This window comes from Coregonus clupeaformis, unplaced genomic scaffold, assembly GCF_020615455.1.
Source record: "Coregonus clupeaformis isolate EN_2021a unplaced genomic scaffold, ASM2061545v1 scaf0954, whole genome shotgun sequence".
Taxonomy (NCBI): Eukaryota; Metazoa; Chordata; class Actinopteri; order Salmoniformes; family Salmonidae; genus Coregonus; species Coregonus clupeaformis.
Genome location: NW_025534408.1, coordinates 3280 through 23519, shown reverse-complemented (window position 1 = coordinate 23519; position 20240 = coordinate 3280). Strand labels below are relative to the sequence as shown.

General features: G+C 45.6%; 1 protein-coding gene across 1 annotated transcript; it reads right to left on the bottom strand.

Annotated features, from left to right (window-relative positions):
* Positions 1 to 475: 475 nt before the first annotated feature.
* Positions 476 to 18869, bottom strand: LOC123486022 (BMP-binding endothelial regulator protein-like). Its single transcript, XM_045217180.1, is given in 17 exon segments — positions 476 to 1719; positions 1867 to 1997; positions 2223 to 2559; positions 2682 to 3038; positions 3291 to 3336; positions 7079 to 7183; positions 7404 to 7538; positions 7757 to 7866; positions 8046 to 8145; positions 8600 to 8682; positions 8780 to 8855; positions 8857 to 8871; positions 10561 to 10643; positions 12784 to 12883; positions 18617 to 18642; positions 18645 to 18699; positions 18849 to 18869. Coding segments are annotated over 17 exon segments (1962 nt in total). The 3' UTR covers positions 476 to 1537.
* Between the last annotated feature and the right edge of the window lie 1371 nt (positions 18870 to 20240).

Genomic DNA, 20240 nt, shown 5'->3' with positions numbered 1-20240 from the left:
CATGGTGCTTGCCTATGGAGCTGTGAGGGGAACGGCACCTCCGTACCTTCAGGCTCTGATCAGTCCCTACACCCAAACGAGGGCATTGCGTTCATCCACCTCTGGCCTGCTAGCTCCCCTTCCTCTGCGGAAGCATAGTTCCCGCTCAGCCCAGTCAAAACTGTTCGCTGCTCTGGCACCCCAATGGTGGAACAAGCTCCCTCACGGCGCCAGGACGGCGGAGTCGCTCACCACCTTCCGGAGACATTTGAAACCCCACCTCTTTAAGGAATACCTGGGATAGGATAAAGTAATCCTTCTACCCCCCCTAAAAACAATTTTAAAAAAATAAATAAATTGTAAAGTGGTTATCCCACTGGCTATAGGGTGAATGCACCAATTTGTAAGTCGCTCTGGATAAGAGCATCTGCTAAATGATGTAAATGTGTTGACCTCACATCAGTCAACCAAAATAAAGGAAGAAAACTGTCAGAGATGAGTTTCATGAAAATTATATATTGCTGGTCTTAAATAATAACTTACAAAGTCAAGTGAAATGTACGTCTCGAGGAACACCTTCAGTTTGAGAATCAACACACAACAACCTGTACACACTGAGCATTTAAAAATACAGTACGTTTCTTCCCTGCGATGGCGCAACAACCAAGTCACATTTGGGCGTTTCTCTTCAAACAAGACACAATTATACAAACTAAACAACAAATACATAAATAGCTTTTTTCCCTTTAAATCATTTATAGCGAAATTAGATTTATGAATCTGGCTCTTGCTACAACATATCAATTGATCGATATATAAATTAACAATATCAACAACAAACAAATAACAATAATAATAATACAAAATGCTATCTGTTTTTATACAAATCTTGTTAGTTTACAGTATAAAAGAATCCTATGCAAGTGAGACCTGGGGGTTGTTCAATATATTCATCGTAGAGCTTATCCCTTATGCTGGCAGGGTGAACATGCTTGTTCAAGATGCATTGGTTGGTTTCCTGGTTTTGAATGTCTGTGTGCTGCAACAAAGTGAAACACTGAGGCCATATTGGCTCAACAGAGAGCCAGCCCCACCCTTTTCCTGAGGGTCCATAGCAGTCTGGATGGATGTCCCTTGAGTGTCCAGTAACTAACGAAGCATAGCCACAAAGGCTTTCCCAAAGAGCCTCCTCCCCTTTATCTAGAAGGGTGATGTTTCCCTCCAGATACCTTTCCCATTTTAATGACAACATGGGCGCCATCCTGTGGAAACACAAAGGTATTGCTGGACGAGTAAGAGCAGCAGATAGCGGAGCTTCAAACCCCAGTCCGTGATGGCCGGTATCTATCTCTCTCAGAGTGGACGAGGCCTCTAGCTGACCCACCTGTCTTCTGAGATTCCCTTCAGTCCATCGTTGCCTGTCTGTTCATCCATCCATCACCCAACACTCACCCCCCATGTTCCCCCCACTCCTCACTCCCCCAGGTATGAACCCTGAGTGCCAGGCAGTGTTGGTTGTTTGGCCCTCTCTCGGCCCCCTTCCTCTGGGACACTAGGGTCACCGGCCAGGGCAGGCTGTGGGCTTGATGCAGCGGCCCTGGAACAGCACCAGGTTGGCTGGGCAGTGGCAGCCGGCCACGCAGGGCTTGTGGCAAGGCCCGATCTCGTTCCAGTTGTCACAGGTCTTGGTGCAGCCCGGGCCACAGGTGTCATACACCGCTCCGTGTTTACACTGGGTGGCTGAGAAGGTGGGAGGGAGAAGAAGGGGTTGGTTTGACAGAATTGCATGAATGGATTTCAGAGATACATTCTGTTGAGCAAATTGAATGTGGGGGGAGTCCCCTGTTCCATGAAGTTTAGTGATAGGCTGTGTGTGCTGTCACTCACCCATGCAGGCAGCCTCTGGCTTCCAGTGGACGGGGGCTCCCTCCCTCTCACAGGCCCGGCTGTAGGCAATGAAGGACTCACAGTAACAGTTCTTATGCACCGGACACTCACACATGTCTGTTACACAGGACCTAGAGAGAGAGAGAGATAAGAAAAATAACTGTTGAATTAAATTAAATGGACTGGATTAAATGTATCTCCATACTAAGAGGGTTCCATGTTCGACACAACACTGGACATTCTATGCACATCGGAGATAATGAAATATCACGTTTGATATATGAATAACATGTCACAAGAGCGTTGTGTCAAATTATGCTCCCCAATGTTCCTGAGACACCCCAAGCACCACTGACCTGTAGAAGGAGGCAAAGTCCACCACCCGGTGACACTTTTGGAACTCCCAAGACTTGAGCTTCTGACACTCCCTGTGGGCGCGGAACTTCACCTTTACACTGCCGGGACAGAGGTACGAGGTGGGCCTCCTGAGGGGCTGGGCACAAACCTCGTTCCCGTCCACGCGCCACGACTCGGCAAACTCATCCACGACAAACTTGAAGAGGCCGTCGCTGCCCATGGTGTCATCCCGCTTGTGTCCATTGTAGTTCCCACAGAGGCCACAGAGACGACCGCGCAGGTGAGGAGCAGCCACCACCTCCACAAAGCTGTCCCCGTCCCACGTGATCTCCAGACCTGATGGAGGGGGAGGAGGGAGAAAGAAAGAGAGAGACAAAGTTATGCTTCAAAAAGGAGCTACAGTGTGCTTTAGCAGTGTTCTTTGGGTTCCAATTAAGTTAACATGCAGCCCGTCTAACCTGCGATGGTGGTGAGTTTGAGCAGGTATCCATCCAGGTCGATGTGGACCCCAGGGCCATGGTAGGGCAGGGCGATGCGTGTGCCGTTCCTCCTCACCGTCAGGTGCTGGTGCAGGCTGAGACTCAGCCCTCCTATCCTCAGCTCCACTGACTGGGTCCAGGAGTAGGAGCGGGTTCGCCTCGCATCGTTCCTCACCAGAACCGTGAAGCCAGAGTCGGCGCTGTTTCCACCCCCGCCGGAGGGGACACCACCACAGTCTTGAGTCAGAACATACTGGCAGGTTCCCTGGAAGTTAAACGTGCGCCCGTCGAAGGTGTTGTAGTGGGGGTCGCCGAATACGGTACACACGCCTGGCTCTGGAAGGAGTGATAGGAGGGAGAGAGAGAGGCAGGGAAGGAGGAGAAAGAGGGAGTGTGTTTAATTATGGGCATCAATTTGATCCATCTAGTTTTCCTGTATTTTGCATGAGAAATCTGCGATTAATACAACATGACTCAATTTCAATTTGAGAGAAGACCGAGAAAGAAACAACTGCCACAAAACTGCAAAATCCAACCCACAAAGGTGTGTGAGGACCCAGCAGAGGAAGAGGGGAGTAACTTACTCACTTTCAGTGCAAACCGGGCAGCAGCCTGTTCTGTTCAGGATCTTATTCTAGGAGAGACAGACAGACCGTTAGATACACAGACATAGAGAGAGATCAGTAGGCAGCCAGTCAGAGCGCAAGAGACAGACAGACAGTCAACTGGACACATTACATATTAATACCCACACACATAGACACAGACAAAACCAGTCAAACGTGGACAGTGAGACATTGATACAGACAATTGTTACTCTCTGCCTGGTGTGTGTGCAAGAGAGAGAGGGTGGGTGGTGGGTACGTTTCAACTTCCATCAGATGTGCACATTTGAGAACTCTATCCCCCTCAACCCCCACTTACCTTTGCCCCAGATCTGTTCTCTCTCCCAGATCCTCTCTCTCTCTCGCTCTCTCCCAGATCCTCTCTCTCTCTCTCCCCCAGATCCTCACTCTCACTCACACACACACACACACACACACAGATCCCACCCAACCCTCATCACAGTGCACAAAGGGCGCTCCCTCTTTGAAGCTCTGCCTTTGAGAGATGGAGAGATTGGCTTTCAGGGTCTAAATATATGGAAGCTCTTCTTCACTGTCACTCAAACATCACCCAGACAAAGACCTGACTGGAGACTGTATGTCTCCTATGGGACAGAGGGGCAGACATATGGGTGACTGCACTGTGACAATGTGACAGGTGAATGCTACATGACCACCGGGAAGGTATGATGAGTGGATGTTGTGATACTGTATGACAGGTGACCGCTATGTGACCATATCTATATTGCAATTGACCGTTAGGTGACCGTGTCTCATTTGGCTGTTATGTGACTATTACGACAGATGACCATGACCCAGTGACCAAGACACAAACACAGATGGCCGTTAGGAGATATACTTCATGACTGTATGACAGGTGAACGCTGTGTGACCACTAGGAATCCATGACAAAGGCAGCCATATGTGACTGTAATTTTACTGTCTGACTGATGACCGTATGACAGTTCATTATGCTACTATTTGACCATTATCTGCTCCATAACCATATGGGTGTTGTGTACAGTGGGGGAAAAAAGTATTTAGTCAGCCACCAATTGTGCAAGTTCTCCCACTTAAAAATATGAGAGAGGCCTGTAATTTTCATCATAGGTACACGTCAACTATGACAGACAAATTGAGGAAAAAAAATCCAGAAAATCACATTGTAGGATTTTTAATGAATTTATTTGCAAATTATGGTGGAAAATAAGTATTTGGTCACCTACAAACAAGCAAGATTTCTGGCTCTCACAGACCTGTAACTTCTTCTTTAAGAGGCTCCTCTGTCCTCCACTCGTTACCTGTATTAATGGCACCTGTTTGAACTTGTTATCAGTATAAAAGACCTGTCCACAACCTCAAACAGTCACACTCCAAACTCCACTATGGCCAAGACCAAAGAGCTGTCAAAGGACACCAGAAACAAAATTGTAGACCTGCACCAGGCTGGGAAGACTGAATCTGCAATAGGTAAGCAGGCTTGGTTTGAAGAAATCAACTGTGGGAGCAATTATTAGGAAATGGAAGACATACAAGACCACTGATAATCTCCCTCGATCTGGGGCTCCACGCAAGATCTCACCCCGTGGGGTCAAAATGATCACAAGAACGGTGAGCAAAAATCCCAGAACCACACGGGGGACCTAGTGAATGACCTGCAGAGAGCTGGGACCAAAGTAACAAAGCCTACCATCAGTAACACACTATGCCGCCAGGGACTCAAATCCTGCAGTGCCAGACGTGTCCCCCTGCTTAAGCCAGTACATGTCCAGGCCCGTCTGAAGTTTGCTAGAGTGCATTTGGATGATCCAGAAGAGGATTGGGAGAATGTCATATGGTCAGATGAAACCAAAATAGAACTTTTTGGTAAAAACTCAACTCGTCGTGTTTGGAGGACAAAGAATGCTGAGTTGCATCCAAAGAACACCATACCTACTGTGAAGCATGGGGGTGGAAACATCATGCTTTGGGGCTGTTTTTTCTGCAAAGGGACCAGGATGACTGATCCGTGTAAAGGAAAGAATGAATGGGGCCATGTATCGTGAGATTTTGAGTGAAAACCTCCTTCCATCAGCAAGGGCATTGAAGATGAAACGTGGCTGGGTCTTTCAGCATGACAATGATCCCAAACACACTGCCCGGGCAACGAAGGAGTGGCTTCGTAAGAAGCATTTCAAGGTCCTGTAGTGGCCTAGCCAGTCTCCAGATCTCAACCCCATAGAAAATCTTTGGAGGGAGTTGAAAGTCCGTGTTGCCCAGCGACAGCCCCAAAACATCACTGCTCTAGAGGAGATCTGCATGGAGGAATGGGCCAAAATACCAGCAACAGTGTGTGAAAACCTTGTGAAGACTTACAGAAAACGTTTGACCTGTGTCATTGCCAACAAAGGGTATATAACAAAGTATTGAGAAACTTTTGTTATTGACCAAATACTTATTTTCCACCATAATTTGCAAATAAATTCATAAAAAATCCTACAATGTGATTTACTGGGAAAAAAATGATCATTTTGTCTGTCATAGTTGACGTGTACCTATGATGAAAATTACAGGCCTCTTTCATCTTTTTAAGTGGGAGAACTTGCACAATTGGTGGCTGACTAAATACTTTTTTCCCCCACTGTATATGTGATGGTGGTGGGTTGCTAGCTTAAAAAATAATGGCAATGAGCCTTTAATGTCGACTATATGAACGTATGAAAGAACAGATGACCACTACATTACCGTGCAACAAACAGCCACTATGTGACCATAACAGGTGAGGCTATGTAACCATTGTAACCGTGTGAACGCTGGTCACTGACAGCATGAATAAGTAACTGACCATTTGGTCACTGGATTTCAAAGAATCTACTACATCACCCCAAGACAGGTGACCTCAACGCGACCGTATGACAGGTGACAGCCGTGCGAACTGGGACCGTTACTCAACCACTTGACAGCGGAAGGTATGGTTACTGTGGTAAGTTACCACAGTCGTGCCTTGGCCCACTCACACTGTTCTGGCCCAGGTGAATCGGTTCTGACTGCTCCTTACCGCTCCACCGCTAAATCAGCTTCCAGCCAGCTGCCTACAGTGACACCAACACGTCACGCATGTGGTTTTAACGTGTGGCGGTTAGTCACAGATAGTAACTCTGGACGGTAGACAACCTCTGTCTGTCTGAGCGGGAAAGGGACCAGATGGATGGGGACGTGATGGTTGTTTATGTGATGAAGTGTGAAAGGGACTGTCTCATGTTGATGATTCAGTGAGAACAGAGGGACCACAGGGATATGTCCTATAGGTATAGGCAGTGTTCATAACATAGGGATAAATGCATGTAAATTGCAGGTGGGAAATTGTTTAAAGCTGAAATCTGCATACGGTAAAACAGAGCCACTGTCCGCCCCAGCGCATTTGTTATTGTTTTTATTTTGTTGATGAAACGGAGGGGAGGAGCATTCAGCATTGTGGTAAAAATAACTTGCAGTACATACTCTGCTGTTCTATCACGGGTGCAATGATTTGCAATGATGTCTGAGGGAAAAAAACGGTGTTTGTTGTTGGAAGTAACTACTTTGTTGTTGTAATATCGCAAACGGACATGGCAGTTTCACCAAGTACGGATTCCAGCGTTAAGGTGATAGGTAAAGTGAGTGAGCATATTTTTTTAAGTATATTCTAATCGATGTCGTCATTCACATCACTTAATTGAAAAATTCCTGGAATGAAAAAGGCGCAATACAAAAAGAGACAGTTTGTGATTGGGCCTTGAGCCTATCTCTCACCGAGGGGCAGCTGATGATTGGCACACACTGCTTTGGCTGGCACTCGATGGCCCCATTGATACAGGCACACAGGGTGCAGTTCACAGATGACCACATGTCTCCCTCCTAGAGCAGAGTAAGAAGCAGAGAGGGAACCAATCAACCACAACATCAATCAACTTATCAATCAAGTATTAATGTCTGTATAAATATGCATATAAATGTCAGAATAAGGACAGCTGCTGTGGATAGTATCAGTGTTGAATGTTGAGGCAATGGTAAGGTTCTATTATTCGAAGTTGATATCAGGGATGCATCATTAGGGTGTTGTCCCACAGTGTCTCACCCGGTAGATCTTGTTCCTGACCCGGCAGTACTTCACTTCCGCTACCTTCACGAAGGACAGACACTCCTCACAGCACTGGTCACCATGGCAACTGCCAGGCCGAGAGCAGCGCTTCCTGCACACCACAGTGGAATTCTGGGAAGGTGGAGGGATACGAGGGAAGGTGAAGAAGTCAGTTATTGATGAACTTGGTAATCTTATTACTAATTAATAACTTGGTAATATGGCATATAAGAAGTTGAAGGTTGAGAGATACGAGGGAAGGAGAAGGGGTCAGTTATTGATGGTAACTTGGTGATATGGTACATACGTTGAATAGAGTTCTGGGGTCTGGTTCCCTGGTCAGTTCTTACCTTGCAGGTACAGCTGGTGCAGTTGTCGTGCTTGAAGGAGGTGCCGTTCTCATAGACCTCACTGTGGAACAGACAACTTCCCATCGACAGGTCAAACACTTTCCTCTGACCTGACGGAGAGACAGAGAAAGAAAAAAAGAGATCAGTTTGATGATAATTATTAGAACTGTTATGATGTTTTAATAATGTGTGAATTTGAGATAAGTACTCTTTTTCATAAAATATGAATATGTTCTCCAGACTTCTATCTGAGAGTCCTATTAGGAATTTGATGAGAGTGGGGTGTTACCGAGGCACTTGGGACAGCACTGTCCGGGCTGAGTGTGGCTCAGGTGGGTGGGGCATGAGAGGACAGGACACACCTCCCTGATGCATAGGGTCCGCCCTCCCTGAAAGAACACAACATCGATGTTAGAACAATGCTGCATTAATCTTCTCTTATGCATTATTCAACTTATCTCCACCTAATGACCTTTTCCCTTATACAATATAATGTGTACCTTTGTCTGGACCTGTGAAACCTGGGTTGCCACCTATAACAGCTCACAAACACAGCTACTCTAGATGCCAGACAGTTGTCACAGTTCCCCCTGGCCCTGTAGCAGTGTGCCCTTATTAACGGCTGGTACAGGACATAGTGTACATTAGTCCCACTGAGGCGTTAATGTGTTTACAGACTCACCACACGTTAATATGTTTACTCACTCACCTCCACTGTTTGTTTACTAAGGGGAGGAGGGGGGGACTACAGAGGGACCAAGACAAACTCATTTGGACCACAGAGGGGCCAGTCACTGTACTGTGGGGACTGAAGACATGCATGTCTATACAGTGTATACTCACAGTGCAGGTGCATTTAATACAGGGTTTTCCCTCGGGGTGAAACTCTTCCCTCTCTTTGTACAGACGGCCCTCGAAGATACAGCCTGGAACAAAAGAGACACAGAGGTTAGCTTTATTATCACACACACACACACACGCGCACACATGCGCACACACACACACGAGTACACATTCACTCACTCTGGCACGTTGGACAGCACTTCTTGGGGTGAATCTTGGGGTTCTTGCAGTGGACGACACATTGCACTTCCGCTTCCAGTTATGACACCTTCCTGTCAAAAGCAGGAAGCAATTAAAACAGTGATTTATTTATCATTATTCAAGCAAATTTCCTACGACATATTCCAAGCAGCATCCCTGTCCAGTCCTAGGCTACGTACGTCAGTGAATGTCCTATATTCCCAAATATTCTGCTCAATACCTCTCATTCCTGTATTAGACAAACTCGTCTCTCGGTTGCTTAGCGGTTTGAATCCTGTTTGAGTTACGTAAGGCATGTACTACATAAGCAAGATATTAGATAGGGACATACCATTCTGTATCTCACACATGCATGCATCTATTCTACACACTGGGACACCCCTGATCACTCACTGAAAATGTACCTGAATAAAATATCCTGAATCAGCAAGATATTCCATGAGAACCACCATTACCTGAAGCTCAGAAACACACACACACACACACACACACACACACACACACACACACACACACACACACACACACACACACACACACACACACACACACACACACACACACACACCTCCCTTGCTGGGCAGACCTCATTAGTCTGCCATGTGTTTAGTTCAATAGAAGTGACATATATTCTGCATACACTAGGAGTGTAAGAACTAGGGACCACAACACGTTGTTTGTGTATGAGGCCTGGATACTGGTTAGACCCCCCCCTCCCTTTCCCTGTGTGTGGGTATCTTGGGGATGGAGTAATCGAGTGGTGTGGGGAGCTCTGTTTTTTTTGCACGCAAGCCTTCAACACGCATACTAACACATAGCCTAGTTTGACTGGACCTCCCCAATGCTGGAGCTGACACTCCCTCACACAGCTGTGTCCACTGCTATTGACTTATAGTGTTCAGATCTGTGTGTGTGTTTTAAGTGGTATTGTGGGACCATGTGAGTGTGTGGTGTGTATACAGTAAGTGAGGTTGGGTATACATGTGGTTTGAATGTGTTTTGAGGAGACATGTGGGGTTAGTCTTGTGAGGTAGACACTGGGTTGGGGAGGCTTGGACTCAGATGGGTGGACTGTACTGCCAAGTTCACCTGGCTCCTCCCCCAAAGACAATGAGCCATATATCATCCCTCTCTCTCTCTCTCTCTCTCTCTCTCTCTCTCTCTCTCTCTCTCTCTCTCTCTCTCTCTCTCTCTCTCTCTCTCTCTCTCTCTCTCTCTCTCTCTCTCTCTCTCTCTCTCTCTCTCTCTCTCATCCCCCCCCAACTTCATCTGCCTTTCTTTCTCTTTATGTCTCTTCTTCCTCCAACCCCTTGGCTATCTGTCCACTGTCTCATTCTCTCTCTCCCCACATCTCTCCTTCCCTCCCCCAACTTCCTCTGTCTGCGTCATTCAGCCTCCCACTCCACATGTCTATCTTTCCCCTAGATCCTCATTTATCTTTCTCTCTTTCTTCATGAATCTCTCTGTCCCTTTCCATCCGTCTCTCTTTCACTCACTCCCTCTGTCTGTGTTCGCCTCTTTTCCATTCCTCTCTCTTTCCCTCTTCCCTGTCTGCCTCTCTCTTAGTACTCCCTCTTCCCTGTCTGCCTCTCTCTTAGTACTCCCTCTTCCCTGTCTGCCTCTCTCTTAGTACTCCTCTTTCCTTCTCTCCTTCTCATTTTCTTTACATTCCCTCTCCTTTCTTTTCTCATCATCATAATCATAATCTCTCTGTCTGTTCCCCTCCCTTTCTCTCTTTCATTTCTCTGTGTGACACTCACCTGACAGCGGCGAGAGATGCAGGGCTTGGTGGAGCTGGTCCAGGAGACAGAACTATTATAGGACTCTCCATCCAGCTGACAACCTAGAGGAGAGACCAGACAGACCCCACAGAGCCCCAGGATAGCAACACAATTAGACTCAACCAAATCATGAGAAAACAAAAAGAGAATTACTTGACACATTGGAAAGAATTAACAAAAAAGAGAGGGAGAGGGGGGGGTAGAGAAAGAGAGACAGAGAGAGCAGAGAGAGACAGAGAGAGAGACGAGAGAGAGAGAGAGAGAGAGAGAGAGAGAGAGAGAGAGAGAGAGAGAGAGAGAGAGAGAGAGAGAGAGAGAGAGAGAGAGAGAGAGAGAGAGAGAGAGAGAGAGAGAGAGAGAGAGAGAGAGAGAGAGAGAGAGAGAGAGAGAGAGAGAATTAGCACTCCAAACCTGGATGTGAATGTTTACTAGTTCGTGGAAACTCATAGTCTACATGGAGCACTAAATGGACTACATGTGTGAACATAGAGCTGTTTGCCTCTCCAGACCATAAGTGTTGAGACAGATTTAACACAGGGTTAGAAATCCACTGTAAGCGATGCCTGGAGGGGAGTCTGTCTGCCACCACCGTCAGAGCCAGTTGGCTATAGTGCCCCCTATGGCTAGGGAAGACCTTTCTTTGATTGTCTTGATATGGTATAGTGTTGGTGAGTTTTAGTAGTCTCGACACTTTCACATTTGTGCAATTCAGACACTTGAGACAGACAGACAGACAGACAGGCATGCACACACTCTGATTGACAACCCCAATCCATTATATAGGTGTATCAAGATACCAGAATATGTTGTTGTGAAGTGTCCAGATCCATTCCAAGGGCATGATAAAAGGCCATGTGAAATGGGCCTGGGTCTGAGATCTACTATGAGCAATCACAACGCTCCAGATACACCACCCATAGTCAATAAGGGACTAAATTAATACGCTCTTCAATTTCAACAACCTGTTCAGTTTCATCGGATATAGGGTTGTCTGGTTATGGAAACACAGCAAAACAATTCCTATGATAAAACCACTGCATGAAATATTTGAACAGTGGGATGTTTTTGTGCTGACATAAGCAAATTCCTGTTCTAAATTCATGGTCATGAATAAAACCCAAAGTCAACCACAATGGGGGAACAATAGGCACTAATATCGTTCACCATGACAACATGGGGCTTTCCACGGTCGACTTAAGCGAGCTCCACCTCTTCTAATTTTAATTAACTCTAACAAATGGCCGCGCCCCTGACCATGAGGTAGTCTGTGCTGTGGACCGTGTGTCCAAGGTGACCCCAACACTACCCGACCCCTGTGTGTTCCCGACCGGGAAGCGAACATGTGCGGTCCAAGTCTGGGAGGCGGAGCGGCGTAGTGGCTTGTAAACTAGGTTTATTTCTGTGCCCTGTAAACCCAACGCTGAACCCCAACGCCAACGGATCCCAACCCGTCCCAGAGAGGAGAAGTCCACCACTGCAGCTGTGTGTGTGTGTGTGTGTGTGTGTGTGTGTGTTTGTGTTTGTGTGTGTGTGTGAGAGAGAGAGAGAGAGAGAGAGAGAGAGAGAGAGAGAGAGAGAGAGAGAGAGAGAGAGAGAGAGAGAGAGAGAGAGAGAGAGAAGGAGAGAGAGTGCTGGCAAACAGTGTGAGAAAGAATAGGTCTGAAGACTTAAATACGAACCACTGTAGGCCTGTCACGTTGTGGGGTGTGTGTAAGTGGAAGCCGGGAAAGGAATAGCTATATGTGTTTGTGTATGTAGCAATTTACCCTCAAGCAGAATCTTCAATTGGTCTGAAACAGTACACATACACACATGCACAGTAACTATTGTCCTGTGGGAAGAAAAACGATTCCTCATTCTTCCACAAGGAGGCAGTAGTGGTTAAAGTAAGTAGGTTGACCAGTGCAGCTGGACTGACTGTCTTCTACTGTGGGACTCAAGCTGTCACGTCACCCTCACTCCTACAGGTAGCATCAATGACCCTATTACCTGAACACAACCATCAAACAACATCACTGCAATGCTGCAGCAAGGTCTATACATTAACACTAAAGAGATCCAAAGGTAGACCTAACTCACTCCACTAGACAAAGTTCCAAGTCTACTGGTCTCTCTGAGACGACAGAACAGTACATGCATCCCCTAACCTTTGACCTCATGTTTTCATGGTGATGAGAGTAGTAGAGTGTGTATGCTGCTCACCTTTGCATCTCTCACAGCAGGCTCCCGTCTGTTTGACCACCAGAGCACAGTCCTCAGACACCAGGGGACACTTCTCCTGCTTACAGTCTGCCTTCCCATCCTGATGGAGGGAGGGAGGGAAGGAGGAGGGGAGAGAGATAGCGTGAAAGAGAGAGGGGGAGGAGAGAGAGAAAGATAGAAAGAGAGTGGAGGAGAGAGAAAGACAGAGGGGGAGGAGAGAGAGAAAGAAAGTGGGGGAGAGAGAGGAAAGAGAGAGACACTTTTTGTTTGCCATCAGTGTATTCACATAATAAAAACTCCTACACATTCTTTGTCGACACACTCACTTTTAAAAGGCTAAAATGAACTCACTTGATAAGATCACTCGGAGTTACATGTACTTTATGCAGAAATTCTCTTTCTCTCTTCTCACTTTATATACTCCCTTAACATTATCACTTTGCCACTAGCTTTATACACTCTCTTTATATAGTCCCCATTTACTCGGTGCAACCTAACTGGAGTGTATAATGAGTCAACTTCAAAAGCCGGACTGTGGCCCAGATAACTAAAATAAAACTGGGCGGTTTTATTTACGGAGTGCTTTCACTGGATCCCTAACCACGCTGGTTTGGGTGATGTCATCAGTGAAGGCGAGAGAGGAGGGTGAGAGAAGGGCGGCGAGAGAGGGAGGGTGAGAGAAGGGCGGCGAGAGAGGGAGGGTAGAGAAGGGCGGCGAGAGGCGAAGGCACATGGAATCCACACAGTCTATGTAAAGCCCTCTCTAAACCACTGGCCTAAGTTGTAGGAATTTTCAGAGCACTTTCAACAGCCAGTTTGAGACAAATATGTTCTGAGAGTGAGATATATGATGCCAGATAGATAGAGGGATGGATTGAAAGTGAGAGAAAGAGATATGGAAGGGAATGACAGAAAGGAAGACAGATACCATCAGACATTAGGAGAGAAAGAGACTGGAGAGAGAGAGAGAGAGAGAGAGAGAGAGAGAGAGAGAGAGAGAGAGAGAGAGAGAGAGAGAGAGAGAGAGAGAGAGAGAGAGAGAGAGAGAGAGAATAGAGAAATAGAAAGAGTGGAGAAGTTATGTGTCTTTTCTGAGGACCCCAGTTATCTCCAGTAGTGTCATAGTGGTCACATCTTTGTCCTTGAATCTTTATGTCTCTCCACACCTGTGCTTTCCCAGTTGGGCTATGGAGCCATTCCACTCGGCAGACATTAACACTAAGTGGTGTGAAAAGGTTTGACCCCTCTCAGCAAAGGTCAGGGGTCAATTCAGGTCACCACGCCTCATAAACACTCAACAAACCGTGCACTTTCTGAAGCTTCTTACAGGTCTACTGGTGGTATGTCGTGGCTTCCTAATAGGCCAACGGGTGGTCTGGGGATTGTTATTGGACTACGCTATTCTCTAGCATAATAACTAGAGAAATCTTTGACCTGAGGAGTAATAACATGTTGATAGGTTAATGAGACCATCTAAACATATATATGTAAAATATGTAAGATGTATTGATCACTGACATGATGGTCATGTGCTATGGGCAGATGATCACTAGATGGCGACAGCACAGTCAGTTTCACTATCTCCATATGCCAACTTCAGATAATCAAAATGTGTTCAGTCAAACCATGGTCTATGTATAATTTCTCTCTCCCCAGTCTTTTCCACTATCACTCTCTCTCCTCCTTCTATCTCTCAGCCTGGCCTCAGAGGGCATGCCAGAACAAGCTGACATGCTCGCCAGCCACCGTGCCGCGGTCTTTCATGGAAGGATGGAGAGATCACTAAAAGGCTCTTCAGAGGTGCACTCAAGTCAAAGGCCTACTTAAGCCTGGACTACTTGCCCTCGTGACCCTTCACCTCCCTCCAAAACAAACAGGTCACGACCCCACAGAGCAGCAGTGTGCGACTTACAACTAGATGAAAAAGGATAGGGCAATATATACATTTCACTGAGAAGTCACAAGCCTTTCCAAGAAGTAGGCCTATTCCTGCACCAGTGGTAGAAAGTGAATGGTGCTGAATGAACTGAATGTAACTGTTGGCTCCGCTGTGTAGGTAGGCTAGTTCCATGAATTTTCTTTGAATTCAGATGGTTGTTGTCCTTCTTTATGTCCTGGCAGGTAGCCTAGCGGTTCGGATAACCGATCCGATAAGGTGAAAATCTGTCGATTCGCCCTTGAGCAAGGCACTTAACCCTAATTTAATCCAGAGGTGCCATACTACAGTGGAGGCTGCTGAGGGGGAGGACGGAAACCATGTGCTTGATGTATTTGTATACCATTCCACTTACTCCGCTCCAGCCATTAACAAGCCCATCCTCCCCAATTAAGGTACCACCAACCTCCTGTGCCATACTACTATGGCTGTCCCTGTAAAACAACACATTTCACTGCACCTATCTGGTGTGTGACAATAAAACATATACAGTACCAGTCAAAAGTTTGGACACACCTACTCATTCCAGGGTTTTTCTTTATTTGTACTATTTTCAACATTGTAGAATAATAGTGAAGAGATCAAAACTATGAAATAACACATATGGAATCATGTAGTAACCAACAAAGTGTTAAACAAATCAAAATATATGTTATATTTGAGATTCTTCAAATAGCCAACCTTTGCCTTGATGACAGCTTTGCACACTCTTGGCATTCTCTCAACCAGCTTCACCTGGAATGCTTTCTTCCAACAGTCTTGAAGGAGTTCCCACATATGCTGACCACTTGTTGGCTGCTTTTTCCTTCACTCTGCGTCCGACTCATCCCCAAACCATCTCAATTGGTTTGAGGTCGGGGATTGTGGAGGCCAGGTCATCTGATGCGCACTCCTTCACTCCTCCTTCTTGGTAAAGTAGCCTTACACAGCCTGAAGGTGTGTTGGGTCATTGTCCTGTTGAAAAACAAATAATAGTCCCACTAAGCCCAAACCAGATGGGATGGCGTATCACTGCAGAATGCTGTGGTAGCCATGCTGGTTAAGTGTGCCTTGAATTCTAAATAAATCACAGACAGTGTCACCAGCAAAGCACCCCCACACCATAACACCTCCTCCTCCATGCTTTACGGTGGGAACTACACATGCGGAGATCATCCGTTCACCCACACCGCGTCTCACAAAGCCACGCGGTTGGAACCAAAAATCTCCAATTTGGACTCCAGACCAAAGGGGCAGATTTCCACCCGGTCTAATGTCCATTGCTCGTGTTTCTTGGCCCAAGCAAGTCTCTTCTTCTTATTGGTGTCCTTTAGAAGTGGTTTCTTTGCAGCAATTCGACCATGAAGGCCTGATTCACACAGTCTCCTCCTGAACAGTTGATGTTGAGATGTGTCTGTGACTTGAACTCTGTGAAGCATTTATTTGGGCTGCAGTTTCTGAGGCTGGTAACTCTAATGAACTTATCCTCTGCAGCAGAGGTAACTCTGGGTCTTCTATTCCTGTGGCGGTCCTCATGAGAGCCAGTTTCATCATAGCGTTTGATGGTTTTGCGACTGCACTTGAAGAAACGTTCAAAGTTCTTGAAATGTTCGTATTGACTGACCTTCATGTCTTAAAGTAATGATGGACTGTCGTTTCTCTTTGCTTATTTGAGCTGTTCTTGCCATAATATGGACTTGGTCTTTTACCAAATAAGGCTATCTTCTGTATACCACCCCTACCTTGTCATAACACAACTGATTGGCTCAAATGCATTAAGAAGGAAAAGAAATTCCACAAATTAACTTTTAAGAAGGCACACCATGTTAATTGAAATGCATTCCAGGTGACTACCTCATGAAGCTGGTTGAGAGAATGCGAAGAGTGTGCAAAGCTATCATCAAGGCAAAGGTTGGCTATTTGAAGAATCTCAAATATAAAATATATTTTGATTTGTTTAACACTTCTTTGGTTACCATATGAGTCCATATATGTTATTTCATAGTTTTTGATGTCTTCACTATTATTCTACAATGTAAAAAATAGTCAAAATAAAGAAAAACCCTTGAATGAGTAGGTGTGTCCAAACTTTCGATTAGTGTATATATATATATATATATATAAAAATTATCTACCCCTCCATTAGAAGTATCCTGGGAGGCCCAATAGCAATGCTGCCCTGACGGTTCTCTAACACCATCTTTGCTCTATAGACCACTGGGAGAACTGTACCACCTAACCTCACAGTGCACTGACAGAAAGGGGGAAAGAAAAGGATGAGAGAGAGCGGGAAATAAAGGAGGATTGTGTCTTCTGTGAGTCTTCTAGACTACACTCTTAGAAAAAAGGGTTCCAAAAGGGTTCTTCAGCTGTCCCCATAGGAGAACCCTTTTTGGTTCCAGGTAAAATCATTTTGGGTTCCATGTAGAATCCTCTGTAGAAAAGGTTCTACATGGAACCCAAAAGGGTTCTACCTGCAACCAAAAATGGTTATTCAAAGTGTTTTCCTATAGGCAGCCGAAGAACCCTTCACAGCCGATTCCGCACATAAATCCAATGTTGTTGCATCTCTGTACCTAGACAGACATGCTCTCTGGCTTAGTGGTTTGCTGATAACGTCAGCGGCAGAGGTAAAGACTGTAAAGTTACACTGGGTGAGTATTGATCTCCATGTTTGTGGAGCGGTTGGAACAGGAAAGGACCTTTGGCTTCCAAATGTTTGCAGATCACTGGTCAGCCCACTGAGCTCATCAATCACTGCTACCGAGAAAGAGGGGGCAAAAAGAGAGGGAGAGTAGCAGACAGCAGGTTAACTGGCTGTCTGTATATTATGTTTAGCGAGCGGGAGGCAGATTCCTGCGTCTAGTGAGACGACTGCTGAAAAGAATGGCTTCTCTGTGGCCTGCCTCAGTTTCCGCCAGTGAAGTGCCATTAACAGGTACTCCGCAACTGGGAGCCTGTGAGTGACACTAGAGCCCTGACGGCTCACCCCCCAACCTTTAAAATCCGCTAACCCCCCCTAAAGACAGCATGGCGACACACTGGGGCCAGTGACATGGCGGACGGGCCAAGATGAAAGGCTAGCCGTGGCCCTCTGATGACTGATAGCATTCAGCAGGGCTCCTAGTGATGGAAGCCTGATAAGGAGGTGGTTAGCAGAGAGAGATTTCATATCAAAGAGACTATCAGGCCGCTAGAGCCAGCAGAGGCAGCACGGCCAAAGTAGCACGCACAGTGCACACATACATATATAACCTTGCACACACACACTGTTTCTCTATCTTCACATAGGGTAATACCCTGCAAGTCAAACAGGACATTTGTTGGAAACTTCCCTCACCACATTACACTTTTAAAGAGGGACTAAAAAGACAGGCGAGGGAGAGTATTATTGAATCTGCTGCTGGTGACAGAAAAGCCTCTCACTTCCATTCTCAACCCCTAAAACAATGACCTTCACATTGTTCCAGGAAAGACCCTCCTTCTGACATTTGTAGCCTGGATTTAACAGGCAGTGGGGGCTCTTTAAACAAACAATACAATTTTGTTTAAAGCCAGTGTGGGCTTAGAAGGAAATAATTATATAACTTAGCCTACTGCTCTTTTTTGAAAAGGTGGCAACATTATTCATTATTCTTTGTGATTAATGAGAAAACTGTACAGGCCTATTTGCCCACTTAGACCTACAACTCGGCTATAAGACTATACATAATTAGGCCGCAGATATGAATATTAAGGTTATTCAAGTCAAGTGCAGAAGCAAGAATTACACAATCAATTACGTTGTGTTCCTCCTCCGTGGAACCTACTTGCCAAGAACAAAGGAAGGAGAACCCTGTAGCTCAATGTCAACTAACAATTACCTGCCTAACACCGATTTGAAAGTTATTTAGCAAGAATTGGGATTTGTTCTCTCGCCAGACAGACGCAGGTGATGCACGGTTATCCGTTATGTTGGGTATGTGGAGCACCTCTCCTTCGTTCTCGCAGCTGGCTTGTACCTGTGAAGGGCGCAAGGAGAGAGGCAATAAATTTCGCGCCTTTTCAGTCCTCATTGAAGTGATCTAACAGCGAAACAACACGCATCATAGAAATTATGTTAATGGACAGGCTTGCCATATTCGGAATTGTGCTTTTTCTTTAGGCCTACCACGAATTGCACGCGTGCCATGACGGTGAGGTATTTTTGTAAACGTTAGAAGAAGTAGGCCTAATAGTCTGAGTTTTATCGACAAGTTTATATTTCTAACTTAAATTTGATTATATAGGCTATAGCCTATAACTTTTTCTAAATGACGAAATATTAGATCAGCTTATCTCAGAATGTTTTTTGTTAGAGCGACTTAAATTTAGATGAGACATAACATTTTTTTTGACATGGTAGTGGCAGCAAGGAAAGTATTAGGTGACAAAGTGGTTTCTGTGAGAATTACAGGAGGGGGTGGGGGAGGCAATTACCCCCGACGTTAGCCTACCCTACAACCTTCGCGTGTAATTAAACCAGCACAGATTTAAGTGATTGTGGGGGAAACAACACTTTATTATATATTTGCCATTTAGCAGACGCTTTTATCCAAAGCGACTTACGTCATGTGCGCATACATTTTTTACGTATGGGTGGTCCCGGGGATCGAACCCACTACCCTGGCGTTACAAGCGCCGTGCTCTACCAATTGAGCTACAGAGGACTACTTTAGCCTCAATCCAATGAGGTTTTTCTTATTTTATAAAACGGAGATGAATGAATAGCCTATAAATGTTGTTTACTCTTCATCCACCTCCTGCAGCGGAGAACAGTGACAGGGCGCATTTGTCTTTCTACAACCAGCCAACTTTCCTCTCCCACGAAAACGGTGCCTTCAACTCCGGGCCCTGCATGGAAGACAATAGACAGAATGATATACCACATTTTCGAATACCAGTAGCGACACGCCATGGGAATTTGATCCGTTAGGATCTATACTATAATGGTAGCCTACTCAGTTGATACCGATAGGCAGGTTTTTCTTTCCCCTGAAATAAATTATAATGTTTCCGCACAATGAGTAACGCGCCAGGTGACTTGGATACTGACTCGACAGCACGACCCAACACGAGTTTCCAAAACAGTAGATTGGCAAATGATACTGGTAATGCAATGCGCCTATCATAAGGTTTCAAACGAGCCCGGCGGTACCAGTTACCCGACAGAAGGTTGCTTGTCAAATTCTAAATGTTTCAGCTGAATGGGGTGATGACGATTGGATTGCAAAAGGCATCAACGTAAGGGCATTTCAAATTTTTTAACCACAACCTTATAACCTCAATTCAATAACATGGTGACATTTGTTGTTGATTTAACGTTAGTTGACAACTCAACCAAATGTAAATCAAAACTAGACATTGAGCTGACGTCTGTGCCTAGTGGGAAGTAACGGGAAAAGTGAATAGCCTATACCCGTAGGCCTAATAGGCTAGTTTTTGGGCTATATTCTTGTTTTTGTCAATTACCTGACATGTTTCCGAAAAAAATAGGCCAAGTCAATGTATTTTACCTGTAATT